At 45.2% G+C, this 17,315-nt stretch overlaps 1 protein-coding gene across 1 annotated transcript in view; it reads right to left on the reverse strand.

The window, feature by feature from the left end:
• The window catches only part of LOC108801544 (protein ABHD17A), a 31,607-nt gene that overhangs the window by 3,141 nt on the left and 11,151 nt on the right, over positions 1-17,315 (reverse strand). The window contains exon 3 of the mRNA XM_018573433.1: positions 4,802-4,981. Coding sequence (XP_018428935.1) covers positions 4,802-4,981 — 180 coding nt within the window. The remainder of the gene's footprint in view (positions 1-4,801; positions 4,982-17,315) is intronic.

A 17,315-nucleotide genomic window follows, 5' to 3' on the forward strand; every position in this document is an offset into this window, starting at 1 on the left:
GTTTGGGGGGGGCGTTCCCCCCCCCCCCTTTGAAAGTGCCACCCAAAGCAAATGCCTTGAGGCAGATACATCCGTTTCTTGTAGTGAACAGTGCCCTGTTAGGAGCATCATAGAGTCAATATATCCCAGTATACATGTAATAGGACCATGTTGGAAAGACACACCAGACACTGCATTTCCCGACAGCTCCATGTCAGCACACAATGGGTGTAGGCTCCGCCCCCGAATCCGATAGGATATTTAACTCTTAAATTTGAGCCTCTACCCAGCCACTAGCGTTCCTCCTTAGGAGTCTGATAGGTAAAAGCGATCTAAGGCACTGTTTTGCCTGGTAAACCCAGGTTTATGTGACACAGTTTGGGGAGAAATAGCTGGGCTGTGGGGCTGGCTGTGCGGCCGTTCTAGGTCTCTCCGTCCTTGTCCAGTGCGGCAGAGGGGGAGGCATCTGCTTGTCCTCTGTCGGGAGGTGCCGGGGCTGGAACGCAGATGCGTTCCAAGCCTCGGTATGGATCGCGGCCGGCGCATGCGCAGTGGGACGCAATCGGCGTCCTGGGGGCGGAGCCTACAGCGGCTTTTTTAAATTCTGGCGCTGGGACGCCCCTGGGACTACGTTCTGCCTGGCTGCTGCATTGCTTTTGGCCGCTCTGCAAGGCTGGTGACCCCTCTGGCTAAAGGTAAGCCGTGTGTTTGCTGGGGTGCCTGTGGGTCTGGGTTGCTGGCTGTATCCTTTGCACTGACTGTGGCTTGCCTCTATGTGAAATCTTATAAGCCTGGCCTCTCTGCTCAGGGGCGCTGGCACTCTTCCATGAAAGGTATCACACCTTTCATGGAAGAGTGCCAGCGTCCCTGAGCAGAGCGACCCTGGCAGCTCGCCCCCATCCGACTTCGGACTACCTATCTCGGACTTATCTGGACAACAACGAGTGGTCCCTCCCCCAGTCGGCCTTTCGGAGCCTGATGAGATGGGGCTTTCTCCCACAAGTGGACCCTATTTGCGTCCCCAACAAATGCCAAACTGTCGCGGTTTGTCACCATGTGTCCGTGTCCCCAGGCGATAGGCACGGACGCTCCAACGACGGATTGAACTTTTCAGACGGGAAATGCCTTTCTGCCTGTCCCGCTAATCCTCGGTTTTCTGAAGAAGCTCTCCTGGGAACCGGTAATGGTTTTGGCAGTCCCTGGCTGGCCACTGCACCCCTGGTATCCTCTCCTATGCTGACTGTCGATAGTGGATCCCTTGCCGATTCCGGTCGAGGGATTTGTTGTTCCAAGGTCCGTTGTTCCATCCAGCTCTGGCAAAACTCTGCCCGACGACCTGGATCTTGAGAGGAGGCAGTTGGTCTATCTGGGGTGTTCGTGGGCTGTTAGCACCCTGTTGAACGCAAGGAAATCTACGACGAACAGAACCTATAACAGGATAAAGGTCAAATTCGTGGACTTTGCAGCCCTTCACTCATTTTCCCAGGCATTGCCCCAGGTATGCCATGTGCTGGATTTTCTTCAAGGAGGTCTCGACCTGCACCTGAGCCTTGGTACTCTGAAGAGCCATGTTTCCGCTATTTACACCTTCACTGGAGTGAGATCGGTGCTTAATACCTTGGTCGTGAAATTTTTCAGAGCAGTTATACGGACCAGACCGCCCAGACAGCGGCTGTTCTCCAAGTGGGACTTTCCCTTGGTCCTTGACTTCCTAGCCACAACGGAGTACAATGCTGATCTGTCCCTTTGGCGCCTTACTTTGAAGACGGCCTTTTTAGTGGCCATTTCCTCGGCCAGGAGAGTGTCTGAGATCGCTGCCTTGGGGTGCGAAGAGCCATTCACCACATTCTTCGCAGACAGAGTGGAGCTGGTACCGATGCTTGGATTCGTTCCGAAGGTCGCCACATGCTTCCATATGAATCAGGAAATTGTTCTTCCCTTTTGTGACCCCAGCGACTCAGATCAGCTGGCTCATTTGGATGTAGGAGATTCCATACGTTCCTACATTACAGCTACTGCTCCATTTCGATCCTCGGATCACCTGTTCGTGATACCGGCAGGGCCACGGAAGGGCCTGAAGTCTTCTGTGCGTACTATCTCTTCCTGGACGGTGAAGGTTATCTCCTTAGCGTATGGCGCAAAGGGGTTGGCAGTTCCCGGGCATGCTACTGCACATTCTACCAGAAGCATTTCCACTTCCTGGGCAGCCATGAGTGGCGTCTCTTCAGAAGTAATTTGGAAGGCGGCTACATGGTCTTCTATTCATACCTTCATGCGTCACTACTGTGTTGAGCCTGCGGCTTTGACTACGGTTGAGTTTGGCCGTACAGTTGTGGCTTCTTCATCTTTGTCAAATTAAATTGCATTCCCACCCTTGTATTGTGCGAGTTATTTCCCATTGTGTGCTGACATGGAGCTGTCGGGAACAGGAAAATTGTATTGCCATACTTACCGCAATTTTCCTTTCCCGCCAGCTCCATGGCAGCACATTCCCGCCCAGTCGGAGTTGCTAGTTACATAACGCTAGTGGCTGGGTGGAGGCTCAAATTTAAGAGTTAAACATCCTATCAGATTCGGGGGCAGAGCCTACACCCATTGTGTGCTGCCATGGAGCTGGCGGGAAAGGAAAATTGCGGTAAGTATGGCAATACAATTTTCCTGTTTTAAGGTGTAAAATACACCGATTAAGTTATTACGAAATAGCTTGGTGTTGATGAAACATTTTTTTCTGGTCCCCGATACATTTGGCAGTTAAAAACACTATGCAGGCCTATTTGAAATAAGCCCTGTGGAGAATGAACAACTGGGTCAGTCTGATAGAGTACATCAGGGACACTCCAGAAACCACCTGTAGTGTCCCCTCCCACTGATCCCCTGAAATGGCACACAAGTTTCTTCTACTGAGGTTTACTCTGTTAAGGGAAGTGTAAAATGTTTAGCGGTGAGGGGACTATAGAGGTGCAAAATGAGACCTGTGATGCTGCTCACAGTATCATAGGGACTGTGTAGGGACTATCCTTATGGCGCTTTGTCTGTTCTGTGCCTGTAAGGCATGCCTATCCTGCAAGTATTTATATAAGAACTTATGGTAAAGTTCGGATACTGTTCGGAGCTGTTTAAATGATTTCAAAACTTACTCTTTGTACAGCAAGTCTAAAGTTTTGACAGAGATCTTTATCTATGCAGGGAAGACGCCAAACTGGTATAGTTCAGTCAAGGATTCATTATTCCATATAGGAGTGTATCTGGTGACAATATCAATACCCATGAGAAGTTAAGAAGCATCCCACACACCTGTAGTCTCCAATTTCTCCAAAGTGAGAAGACCATATGAAAAGTTGTGGTACTATTAAAAGTCTCAGACGACCCAAATCATATCTGAAGAAGCCATTAGGACCATACCATTAGTATCAGAAATCGAACTAGCCATCAGTTTCTCCAGTTGAGACTGGGCTATACTGTATTTGTTAGCAGATTGCCAACCATTTTCCATGTGGCCAGTATCAGTGTTTTTGAAAGAATTGTTTTTGCAAGCCTGTACGGTACTCAGTGTCCAGCATATGCTGGAGGGATGTCCAAGTGGACTGTGTGGTAGGGTTAAACTGGAAACATGCTCCCTGGACAAAAGGACCTGCTCGTAGATATCTTCCTCTTCCCTTCTGCTGAGTTCGGATACTGTTCGGAGCTGTTTAAATGATTTCAAAACTTACTCTTTGTACAGCAAGTCTAAAGTTTTGACAGAGATCTTTATCTATGCAGGGAAGACGCCAAACTGGTATAGTTCAGTCAAGGATTCATTATTCCATATAGGAGTGTATCTGGTGACAATATCAATACCCATGAGAAGTTAAGAAGCATCCCACACACCTGTAGTCTCCAATTTCTCCAAAGTGAGAAGACCATATGAAAAGTTGTGGTACTATTAAAAGTCTCAGACGACCCAAATCATATCTGAAGAAGCCATTAGGACCATACCATTAGTATCAGAAATCGAACTAGCCATCAGTTTCTCCAGTTGAGACTGGGCTATACTGTATTTGTTAGCAGATTGCCAACCATTTTCCATGTGGCCAGTATCAGTGTTTTTGAAAGAATTGTTTTTGCAAGCCTGTACGGTACTCAGTGTCCAGCATATGCTGGAGGGATGTCCAAGTGGACTGTGTGGTAGGGTTAAACTGGAAACATGCTCCCTGGACAAAAGGACCAGCTCGTAGATATCTTCCTCTTCCCTTCTGCTGAGTGTTTTAATGAGACTAATTTCCTTGATAAGGAGGCCTCCATTTAGAGTGTCCCATAAAATGTTATGTGAAGCTGTCTGCTCAAAGAAGGTAATATGTGAATGTACATATGAATGAGAGGACAAAGGCATTAACCAAAAAGGGTTCAATTTCCACAGTCTACAAGCTACCCTGCTCAATTTGGATAGTCACTACCAAAGGAAGAATGATTGGCAATACCCCTCGCCTCTACAGTAACTGACATCCCTAACGTACTCAGGGATAAATTTATACGCAATAGAGAATTATTAGTTTTGAAAAGACAGATCTATTCTGTCAGAAGCGTTAAACATCTGCCAGGGATCAAACAGCACCAATTTGTTACACAATTTGGCATGCGAGGGCATCATGCTAATCATTTACCCCTTCATGACTGAGGCCTTTTTTTCATTTTTTGTACCCATGTAAGTTAGTTATACAAGGTAGATGTGTGGAGAACATGAATAGAAATTTTTTTGGACCAAAGTTTTTGCATATTGTGTGTATGATTCCTAAGAGGACTTCTTCTGCATATTATCATTAACATGACTTCTTGAGACACTTACTTGGGAAATGCATCAAAACAGTACGTTTTCTTAGTGTCTGGAAATGCCACTCTCATCCCAGAGGTCAGCGGGGAGTGTAAGATGACAGCTGCACATTCGTAACGAGATGCCAAGTCCACTGTTGGTACAGTGCCAATACTCTGCCCATAAAGCAGTATGTTTTCAGGACAAATTCCATACCTATAAGAGAAAAATGGTATTCCCATTTATTTGGTATTGAAAGATATGGTATTCATATTAACATTGTTTGACGAGCATTGCAGCACAGCTGAATAACTATTTCTGCCCTAACATAGCACTCAAGTTCCTCCTGCATTTAATGCATACACATTGGCATCTGTGCTCTAAGAAAAGTAGTACTTTTTGCTCTCATCATTATTTTCTCCAGTAGTTAATTGGGGAACACAGGATCTATTCTATATATGGATAGAGCTGCCCCACTAGAATGCTGAACACTAGGCAAAGAAAAAAAAGGCACAGCCCCATCTAGCGGTTTTACCACCACAAACTCAGAAGTAGCAAGTGGGGGTGTGTGACTAGCAATGACAGAAAGTGGACACTGAATCTGTGGGTTCCTTGTCCCAGAGGCCTGCCGCTATTACCTAGCTGGAAAGCTACACAATGCCTGAAACACTCCTAGACTCCTGCTTCACATAAGTGATGTCTTGTGCAAGGTGCACTTATACACCATCAAAGGAAGAAGGAAAATAATACCTAGGGCATGGCACAAAAACCAGTTTGGTTTTGACAGGGCCATTCTCCAGGTCCTGCCAGATCTCTCCCGATACACCTTACAGAAAAGGAGAATTCTGCGACCACAACTCCACCACATCAGATTAGCTAAAGCTACCTTTAAGTGGGGAAAGCCCTTTCATCTTACTGTGAAGAAAATGGCCAAAATGTATTTCTACATACATCTGCTTGGCTCCCTGCACTATTAAGTTTCCTTGACACTGGAGAGCTCTCCATCACACATTGGCTGGAGGGTCCACCTGGACCAGTCTCCACAACCATGATGGGAGGCTACTTGACCAAGACACACAGACAGAAGACTCTAGCAGATTTTGCTCTGCCTTGCATGCTGCACCCTGGTGGGTAGGAGATGATGTCCCCCAATAGGCTGCCCCCTCCTTTGCAGGACCAAGTATTACTTTGGAGACTTTAACATGCAAGTCCCTCATGCTACTATTATTGTTCTGAGTTATATGCTATATGCTGACAGCACAGAACCACACTGGAGCCGGGAAAGATCGTAACAATATTGAGAGCCAGGTGTGCCCACCCGCTCCCCTGTCGGTCCATCCAATGAGCACTGGAGGAATTTAGAGGGTAGGGAGGAGTCTCTGCAGGCAGAAAGCATGAGCTGAATGATCAGCAGTTTGTGATCGTTCAGTTCTCGAGCTATAGAGCCGGCATAGACTCAAACTATTGGGAAGAGTATATTTTGCTCTCCCAAAAGTTCTCATTTAAATAATTAAATCCCTAAATCAGTAGCCTCCTTTTGAAGCCCTTACTTCCATATAGGTCTGTTTGTATTATACATAAATATATTCATATATTTTTTTCCATATGGCTTTATACCAACAAACATGATGTATTGTATAGGGGTTGTTTCTCACTTACTCCTTTAATGCACATTCAATATGGATGTTTAAACAGAAAATATATTGTCCAAATCATGCATAAAAAAACCATGCTCGTTGTGCCAGAGGGATACTCATTTGTAAACTTGACAGCATTTGACTCTGGTAAGATAGAAAGTAGGAACAAGTACCTAGCAAGGTCAGGTATTTCTAAACTGCAAACCCATATTCAAGTATTCAGCTGCAACTAAAATGTAAAAAGTATGAGATGTTGAGATCCTATCAAAAGGGCACAGAAAAACAACTCCAAAAATTCAGCCATGAATGGCTGACTAGTATCTTCCACAAGTGCAAATTAACATACAGGGGGGCATGGCTTAGATGCAGATGGAGTAGGACACACCTTGGAGAGCTCCCACTCAGAGATTATCCGCTAGTTATCCATACCGTTACTAGCCACTTTTCTCTACACCTTTCCTGCCACACACCCTCTTGGACTTTCCCAATTCATGGTATGGCACCTCCGAAGTGGACGCCGAGCGCTCCTTCCCCGCTGGATAAACTCTGTTGTGGGAAGGCCTCTGATCTGGGGCCAGTTGTTGACACTGCGGCTCTGCCACAGCTACCTGAGGTGCCACCAGCAGTCACAACATGCTGGCATTACTAAAATAGTCACCACCATCACGTCCTGTAAAACCACTATTCATCACTATACCCTATGCTATGGAAACTCCATGTGGAAGATAAGGGAAAGGTGATCTTCTTCCAGTTCCCTGATGATGTGCATCCTTGGATTTAATCCCAAGCAACTGCTTTACCCTGGAGTCGTAGTGGGTTATCTTTGATGTTTCGTTTCTGCTGCCTCTTCCTTGGCCAACTTACTTTCGTTGTTTACTGTTCCTGTCACTGGATCCGCTGCTTGCAGTTGTTTTGAACATGGAACCTCTCTCCCCCCTCCTTTTTTTCCTCAGTGTTGGATATTACCCTGTTTTTGTGGCCCACACACACTGGATATATGGAAGTACCCTTGCTCTGAGTGTGGACTCCCATTGTAATCATGTTGCTTCCTCCTTCCTCATTAACTTATCCTTCTGAAACACTTTTTGTTGCCACCTTAGTAGCCCATCGGCTGTCAGGAGACCCCTTCCATAGCCTGTGGCTGTTCCTGGCTGTGTATACTGTTTATTGACTAGACTGTTCTGGACATAAGTTCACTTTTTCTTCTTTGTTATGATGAATGTGTAACGGCGAGAGTTTATATTTTGCTATGATTGTCTTGTTTCTGTGTTGTTTGGATCTCCTTTTGCCCGCTGTCCCGCTCTTTTCTTGTTGCACTTTGTACTATTGCCCATGTGTCTCTTGCATGTCATCCTATATGCGGTTCCCTTATTACTGTTTTATTATTAGTATTGTCCCACATTTTGTGTGTACTGAGCTGGAATGTTAAGGGCCTCAAGGAAATTCAAACAATCTGTTGTTTATTCGCACGCAACACCCAGTTATTGTGGCACTACAGGAGACTCATAAGACTGGCAGTTTGATCTTGGTTTTGCGGAAAGGCTGGGCCTACGATGCCCTCTATTCTCAATATGCAAGGGGGAGCTCTCTTCATATCAAAACATTGGCGAGTTTGGCCTTAGAGGCTTTGAAATTAGATCCTGTTAATATAGATTTATACATGGCATGATTGACCCATCAATATTTTTGTGGTTTACATTGTGCCTCCCTACTTAGCTGAGACCATATGTGCGGGTGCCTCTTTTACGCTGGAACATCCACATTCTCCTTTTCCTACAGTATGGATTGGTGATTTCAATAATGCGTGCAACCCTTCTTTTGATAGGTACTCTGTCCAGACGCAGCCAAGATGGGTACTTCCTCTTTTACCCGATTTGCAAAGCTTCTGCAGGAGTTAGATCGAGTAGAGGAGTGGAGATATTTCCATCCAGGGGATAGGCAATATACCCGTTTTTCTTCCTCTCACATGTCCTATTACAGGACGTCCTATTAATTGACCTGGCTTGGCCTCCCCATGTCTGCTTTCTTTAGTAACCACCACAATATTTCTTTCTGGATTGGTTTCTGACCATAGAGCGCTACAGCCTGGGGTCAATTACCTCCCAATTTTGGAAATTCAAGCCCTTTTAGTTTTCCCTATTCCCTACATTTTAACTTTTTTTTGTGTGCATAATTCCATTGCAAAAACATTGTGGGGGCTCATAAGCCCCCTATGCGATAGCATATTAGTGGTGACAGGTTCTTTTATTGGGGTGACATTGGGGTCTATTAGACCCCTAGTGTCACCTTTCCACTCCAAAGAAGCTATTCAAGGGCAGATCGGGATTAAATATCTTCTTACCTGGCTTCTCTAGCCGGGGAATGACAGCTGAGGAGCCGGAAGTGACGCAATCAGCAACACTTCTGGCTCCATTTTAGCTGAGAGGAGTTCAGCGAACAGGTGTCTGCTGGTTTCTCTCTCCGCTTCCCACCAACACCGGCGATGCCAGTACTGGAACCAGAGGGGGAGCCCGCAGTGGGGCCCAGGAAGCAAGGCAGGGGTGTCGGGCAGGAAGGGAGCACTGTTCACCGGCCTTTGAAAATTATCTGGTTGCAGCCGCCAGAATTGCTTCCAGTGTAAAACCGACAGTCGGCTTTACACAGGTAAACAGAGTCCTGGTGAGGTCCGTTTACAGCCAGCACCATAAGGGATATTGTGCTGGTAGAGGAAGGGTCAGGAGTCACTCTCACAATAAGCTTCATGAGTTGCCAAACTGGGTGTCGTGCAGAGTTGGTTTAGAAGGCTGATCCCCAGAGGCGTAACTAGAACCTTCAGGGCCCCGGTGCAAGAAACCATGAAGGGCCGCCCCCCCAACCCCACGGCACTGCATGGTTAACAGGAAGGCTGCCGAGGTCCCCAGCAAGCGTGGGACCTCAGGCAGCCGCTTGTTTAAAATTTTTGTGCCGGTGTTCTGTCGACAACGCTGACCCAGTATCTGTGTTTATGTACAGACGGGATTAACGAGGAAACCGGCATTTATTTACAAAGTATTCATTTGTAATTGTTAATTGTGACCGTTAATGATATGCCGTCCATGGCAGTAAATGATGGGTGCCAGTAAATGATGGACAGAATATTATTATCGGTCACAATTAACGATTTAAACAAAATACTTTGGGAATAAATCCCGGTTTTCTCAATAATATTGGTCTGTGTGTAAGCGCAGATGCTGAGATCGGCGTTCTTGACAGAACACCGGTATCTGTGTTTAGTATCGGGGGATTTTCACGAGTATGAGTACTTGTGAAAATGCCCAGTATTAACACTGGTGTATCACTACTTAAAAATATAATGCATTGCTGGGACTTGTAGTCCTACATAGTTGGATGATTATACAGCAATGCAGAATACCACCAGCTATGCGGGACTACAAGTCCCAGCAATACATTATAATAAAAGTAAGGCATGCAGAATACCACCAGCACCCCCCCCGCCCCCCACTATAATGCAATGCTGGGACATGTAGTCCTACATAGTTGGTGCTATTCTGCATTGCTGTATAATCATCATACAGCAATGCAGATTACCACCAGCTGTGCTGGACTACAAGTCCCAGCAACACACACACACTCTGTCTCTCTTCCCAGCACACCCTCCCACTCCAAACTTACCTTACCTCTCCTGCAGGCCCATGGCCCTCTTCCTCGTCTCGGCGACCAGGGGGCGGAGCTAAGAGGAGACTGCCCTCTTAGCTCCGCCCCTAAGAGGCGGGGCCAGCTCATTCTCCAGGATCAGCAATAGCCTCTCCAGCCCTTTTGCACAGCCGCCCGTACATGCTGCGGGTGGCTGTGCGACAGGGACGGAGCGGCACGATCGCGGGGGGGCCCTCTACTTCCTTGCTGGCCCCCCCCCAAGTGGCGGAACGCCAGGGCCCGGTCGCAATTGCGACCGCTGCGACCCTGGTAGTTCCGCCAGTGCTGATCCCTCTACTTCTAACAGGGCACATTGGCAGGATTCCCTTAGACAACATGAGTTACTATACAAGGAGCTCACCTGCAGTAAATTCTCTCTAAACAGTTGGTGTTTGAACAGGGAGACAGATCCAGATCAGCTTATTTGGCTAAAATCCCAGTCCTCCCTGTCCACAATCTCCGTTATAGATGGACCTAATAGTTTCCTTGGTCTCTGCCCCTGCAGGTATCAATAGAACCTTTGCTCACTATTACCGTAGGCTTTAGACTCTTGGGTCTATTGCCTCTCAGTTGGATACCGAGGTTTATCTATTAGTCTATTAGATACCCCCAACCCACTTATCACTCTTAATGCGAATGCTAGGGATGCACCTATACAGTTTTTTTCAGTATCGATTACAGATGTTTATCTTTTGGTACTCGCTGTTACCGAGTACCAGCTAGCATGGAACCGGCTTCCCGGGCAATCAGGAACCCTCGCAGCACTGCCAGTTTAGAGGAAATCTCCTTCCGATGAAAGTTCCAGTCTCGGGGGTATGTATCGGCACCGATACAGATACTAGTATTAGGGGTGTATCGATACTAGTATCGGTGCACCCCTAACGAATGCCATTTGTTTGTGTCCATCTGGGAAGGCTCCTGGTCTGGATTTCCTCGTGTTGAAATCTTAGCTCCTAAAGTGCTAGAGATTTTTAATGCTTCCTTTCAGTTGGTACTTTGCCACGGTCTATCTGTGAGGCGCTGTTTGTTCTGATCCCCAAACCAGGTAAAGACCTACAACTGTGTGAATCTTATAGACCACTTTTGTTCTTTAATACTGATATCAAGATCTTAGCTAAGGTCCTTGTTGTTTGCCTAGGATCGTTGATCACTTCTGTTGTCCATGGAGATCAGATGCCTAATAGGAGCACACCCATCAACCTTCGCAGGATGTGCGTGAACATTGAGTGCCCCCACAGCAACTGCAGTCAAAGAGTGATCGTGAGGTTAGACACTTAAATCGTTCGATCTGGTTGAGTAGGCATATCTCATGGCTGCCTTAGATAGATTGGGTTAATTTGTTGTTCTCTCCTAGTGACAGGGTGGAGACTAATGGCTTGATTTCAGACCCTCTCCCTCTTTCCTGGGGTACCCATCAAGGATGTCCCTTGTTATAAATTGATCCACCTACTGATGACAATCCACGTGTCCCTCTATCCATAATTGACAAATGTAAATATTTATGTGTTGTTATTACTAGGGATCCCAAGGACTTTATACATCTTAACATCACTCCCCTTTATGCCTTATTTACCTCCCCTCTGGGTTCATCTCAGTTGCTTTATGAACTACTCGAAATATAGGTAGGGCACCTTTTCCTTCTTAAATGTTTAGGCAGGCCACCCATGTCGTGAAATGGGCTACAACTCTCCTCTCAGTTTCGTGTACCTGTGGGGCAATGGGGCTTTGTCTGAATTGCAGAAACTCCCTGATCCTGTGTTTTGGCAATGTAAGTGTATTTGAATCTTGGACCATATAATTTTTGAGGGACACGGATACACTTAGTAATAAAGCCCTTCTCTTCACTACTACTATAGTAATAAAGCCCTTCTCTTTATTAGTATCACAATATGGTATGGCACATGCTGACTATTTTCATTTCCAACAGCTCCAGCATGCATTCAATGCTCACTTTTGTGACCATGTCCCGGATGTCAGAGAATTTGATCTTACACGGGCTTAAGAGTGTGGCTATAGGAAGGGGTTGATAGGTGATCTTTATAGATGGTTGCTGGGCTCACGGGCTCCCTCTAACTCATGGAAATCTTATGATGTGTGGCTGTGTGACCTACTGGGGCCAGGGGAGGTCTGGAAGGACTGCTTGGCAACCCCTATTTCTGTGTCTGTGGGCACTACGGAACAGCAAATTTAAACTTGCATTACTCAGGCCTATCTTGCCCCACATGTAGACTGTCTTCTTCATGCCCCAACTGCCACTTGTACGCTTCCCTTTTCATCTGCTCTGGACTTGCACGGTGCTTAATACCTTCTGGGTATAGATTTAAAAAATTGTGTATGATCCCATAAGCTGCCCACTCCCTCCTGTTCCTGATAGATAGATCTAGTATTTTGCAAGATTTATCCTTAGCACCTGCAAAGCACACACTGCTCCCATTGGCTCCTTCAAGCCCATAAAGTAATGGTATTTCATTGGATGTCTACTACCTGCCCTTGCTTGTCTCAGTGGAAGAGGCTCGTACATGAGGCACTACCTTTAAAAAAAAAACAAAAAACTGGTTTATGCACACAAAGGTTGCCCAGCCCATTATAAAAGGTATAAGGACCCTGACTTGCTAAAAGCCTATGCCACGTTTATGCCGCTCCTGACAGTCCTCCTCCTCTGGTTCCTATGGATTCACATTTATAGCGGGCAATTGGGTTAAGCTATGTTTAGGGTTTTTAATCCTCTGTTACTTTACACTCTATTTGGTTTATTGAGACATACTATGGTATAATTCTTACTCTGCTATAGCTCTCTGGTCAGAATATTCCTGCTTTGCAGATGTATGGCTGTTCTCCTGTATAATATGTTATAATGATCACTCATGTTACACATGCATTATCTTGTACAGTGTATTGCATTTGTACAATAAACTATTTTTCTCAACAAATCAATGACCATACAGAGGCACTGAACATTACTTACAAATAGTTATAAGTAGGGATGTCCCGATAACGATGCTAGCATCGGAATTGGGCCCGATACAGGGCATTTTGACAAATACTTGTACTTGTCAAAATCCCCCGATGCACAGCGCCGAAGCTTGTGCTGTTTTTTTTTTTTACTTTACTTTCCTCTGGGCAGGCTGAGCGGAGGAGCGTCGCGTCACTGCTGTGGGCGGAGCTCCAGGTGGGGTCCTAATACAGGTGGCCGGCGATTGCCCAGAGGATCCCACTCAGAGCGCCGCCCACCGGAGCAGCAGTGACGCGATGCTTCTCTTCGCCGACGATGTCCTTCAGTGTCGGAGAGCAGCGGCGAGTCAGCGTTGGTCCGGCAGGAGGAGTTCCAGGTGGGGTCTTAATTTAGCTGGCCGGCACCTCTGGCCCAGCTAAATTAGGACTCCACCTGGAACTCCTCCCATGGATCAATTAACCCATTCATGTTAGCAGAGGATAATTGTATATCTATTGTTGAAGTGCACTCTATATGTACATGTACTACATGTATGTAGTATGTATGTGTACTATATTTGTAGAATGCACTGCAACAATAGCTTTACAATTATCACCTGCTAATATGAATGGGTTAAATGATCCATAGTACATAATATGTAGTTGTACTATGGATCATTTAACCCATTCATGTTAGCAGTGCAGAATTGTATATCTATTGCTGCAGTGCATTCTATCTGTACACATGTCCCGTACACTGCAGTAATAGATTTACTATTATCCCCTGCTAACATGAATAGGTTAAAGGAACCATAGTACAACTACATGTTATGTACTATTATGTACTACAGATCATTTAACCTATTCATGTTAGCAGAGGATAATTGTAACTCTTACTGTAGGGTACTGGACATGTGTACTGTATATGTAGTATGGACTTCCCTAGCGGCATACCCATAATCGTATAACCCATTTGCTTATTTTTAATCCCAAAGTGAATAACTTTGCATTTATAGACATTAAACCTCATCTGCCACATAGTTGCCCACTCCCCTATTTTATCCAGGTCCTCCTGCAATGTTATACTATCTAGATCTGTTTCTATTACCCTTCCAATTTTGGTATCATCAGCAAACACTGAGATATCGCTGTTTACTCCGTCACCGATGTCGTTAAACAGGTTGAAAAGCATGGGTCCCAGCACAGAACCCTGAGGCACACCGCTAATGACACTAGCCCATGTGAAAGGGCACCATTTATTGATACTCTGTGCCCGTTCCTTTAGCCAGTTCTCTATCCATGTACACACCCTTCCATCTATGCCCATAGACCTCAGCTTGTATAGTAAACGTTTTTGTGGTACCGTATCAGAAGCCTTTGAGAAACCCAGATATACCACATCCACAGACCTCCCTCCATCCTGATCTCTACTTACCCCCTCGTAAAAAGTCAGTAGGTTAGTCTGACAGGAACGGTCTTTCCTATACCCATGCTGATTGTCATTAACTATATACCATTATCCGGAACAAATTCTACCAAGTAGTCCTTAATCATTCCCTCTAACATTTTACAAACTACGGATGTAAGACTGACTGGTCTGTAATTCCCAGGTTGGCATCTTGCCCCCTTTTTAAATATTGGAACTACCGTAGCCCTCCGCCAGTCACTCGGAACTCTACCAGTCATTAGAGAGTCCTTAACAATGAGGAATAATGGTCTTGTTATAACCTTGCTTAGTTCCTTAAGTATCTTGCGGTGCAGGTTATCTGGTCCCCAATGCTTTATTTGCATTAAGTATACTAAGTCTTTGTTGTATCCCAGTTTCCATCAACCACTTGGCTATATTTTGTGATGAACTATGCGTTTTATCATGGGCGTCAAACCCGTTTCCCTCCTGAGTGTATACTGAGGAGAAAAAAGTGTTCAGCACTTCAGCCCTCTCCTTGTCATTTGTGACTAACTTCCTGCTTTTGTCCTTTATTGGGCAGATCTGCTCCTTTCTCCCCTTTTTACTGTTTATGCATTAGTAAAAAAAAAAAAAAATGTTACCATCTGTGGCAATATGCTTTTCGCACTCTATTTTAGCTGCCCCAATTACTAGTTTACGTTTTTTAAATTACATTCTTTGTAGTTCTGGAGCGCCAATGCCGTCCCCCTCCATCTTATATTTTATAAATGCCACTCGCTTTTCCTTTATGTGATGCTTTACATTTTTATTCAGCTATACAGGTTTTGTTTGTGATCTTTTACTTTTATTACCCAACAGTATACATTTGGCAATGGCAATATGTAATGCGTTTTTAAAACAATCCCACTTTTGGTCCGAGTTCAGTTTTTGAAATACATTTTCCCATTCGATGTCCCCCACTAGGTGGCACAGTTTATCAAAGTTAGCCCTTCTGAAATTAAGGATTCTTGTCCTTCCAGCCCGCTTCCATTTCCTGTAAGTATTGAAAGTAATCACATTGTGATCACTATTGCCCAGTGTCTCCCCAATTACACTATCCTCAATTAACTCTGCATTATTAGTAATGATTAAATCTAGGATGGCATTTTTCCTAGTTGGGACCTCCACCATCTGGTCCATGAAATAGTCTCACAACATGTTCAGAAAGTTGCCCGCCTTTGTTGAACTTGAGGTTCCATTAGCCCAATTTATGTCCGGGTAATTGAAGTCGCCCATCACGACTACATTGCCCTCCCTCCCAGCTATTTCTATTTCGGACTGTAGATGAGCCTCCCCCTACTCCCCTATATTTGGAGGTTTATAACAAATACCCACAATTAGTTCACGACGATCGTCCATCATATCCAGTTCCAGCCATAAGGATTCCACGTCCTCCCCACTATTTGACGTGATATCGTCCCTTATATGCATTTAGATTATTTCTAACATAAATGCATACCCCTTCTCCCAACTCTGTCCCTCCTGAACAGGTTGTACCCCTCTATATTGGTGGCCCAATCATGTGTGCTGTCTAGCCAGGTTTCCGCTCTTCCCACTATATCGAAGTCCTCCTCTAGTATCATAAGTTCAAGCTCTTCTAATTTATTTGCCAGACTTCTAGCGTTGGTGTACATACATTTAATTCCTGTCTTGTTATGGGACAAAGGTTTACTTGATATTGGTATGCCAGTCTTAATTATATTATTACTTCCCTCTTTATTATTAGTATTCATGTTAACTACTTAAATGTAATATTTTTATACCCTCCCCCCCATTATCTAGTTTAAAAGCTCCTCCAGTCTTTCTACCATTCCCCCCCAGAAATGCTGCACCTTCCCCATTAAGATGCAGCCCGTCTCGGCTGAAGAGACGGTAGCCGAATGAGAAGTCAGCCCAGTTCTTCAGGAAACCAAAGCCCTCCTTCTGACACCAGTTCCGGAGCCACTTGTTAAGTTCCCTCAACTCGCGCTGTCTGTCCGGAGTGGCTCGTGGCACCGGTAGTATCTCAGAGAAAACTACCGTGGAGGTCCTTTCCTTCATCCTAGCTCCTAGGTCTCTGAACTCCTTTTTTAGGACACTCCAGTTTCCCACTATTTTGTCATTGGTGGCGATTTGCACCATGACAACGGGGTCGTGCCCAACCCCATCTAGTAATCTATCAATTCGTTCCACAATGTGTCGAACATGAGCCCCTGGTAAGCAGCACACTGTTCGACGCTCACGTTTCTGATGACTGATTACCCTGTCAGTCCGCCTGATGATTGAATCTCCCACCACCAGGATCTGCCTCTCCTGACCCTCCATCCTGCTCCCATCCTCGCCGGAGCAGTCAAGCTCTTTTCCATGATGGTTATCCTCCTCAGTGTTGGCAGTTGGTTGCTTAGATCCAGAATCTGGGCTTCTAAACATACAACTCGCTCACATCTAAGCGCAGATGGATTCCCCCTCGAACGCATGTTCAAGGAAAGCATACATTGCGCAGAAGACATTCCCTTTTTTTAAAATATATATATGAGACTATTTATTTATTTGTTTATTTAGGGCCAATGATTCCTGGGATCAATTATACCATGTCCCTGGGGTAAATTTAAATTGTTACAGTTCTGATGTTAAGTTAGTACTTTAGCCTGGGGATTTTTTTTTTCTTTACTACAGAACTGGGGATAATTTAAATTTACTACGGTTCTGTATTAGCCTTAAAGTACTCTCCCCCCACTAACGTTTACTGGATCTAACCCCCCTCTTACAGCAATAGATTTACAATTCTCCCCTGCTAACATGAATAGGTTAAATCATGATCCATAGTACATAACATGTAGTTGTACTATGGATCATTTACAGTCACCTGTCCCTTTTAAATTAG

This window comes from Nanorana parkeri, unplaced genomic scaffold, assembly GCF_000935625.1.
Source record: "Nanorana parkeri isolate BGI_ZX_2015 unplaced genomic scaffold, ASM93562v1 scaffold2376, whole genome shotgun sequence".
NCBI lineage: Eukaryota > Metazoa > Chordata > Amphibia > Anura > Dicroglossidae > Nanorana > Nanorana parkeri.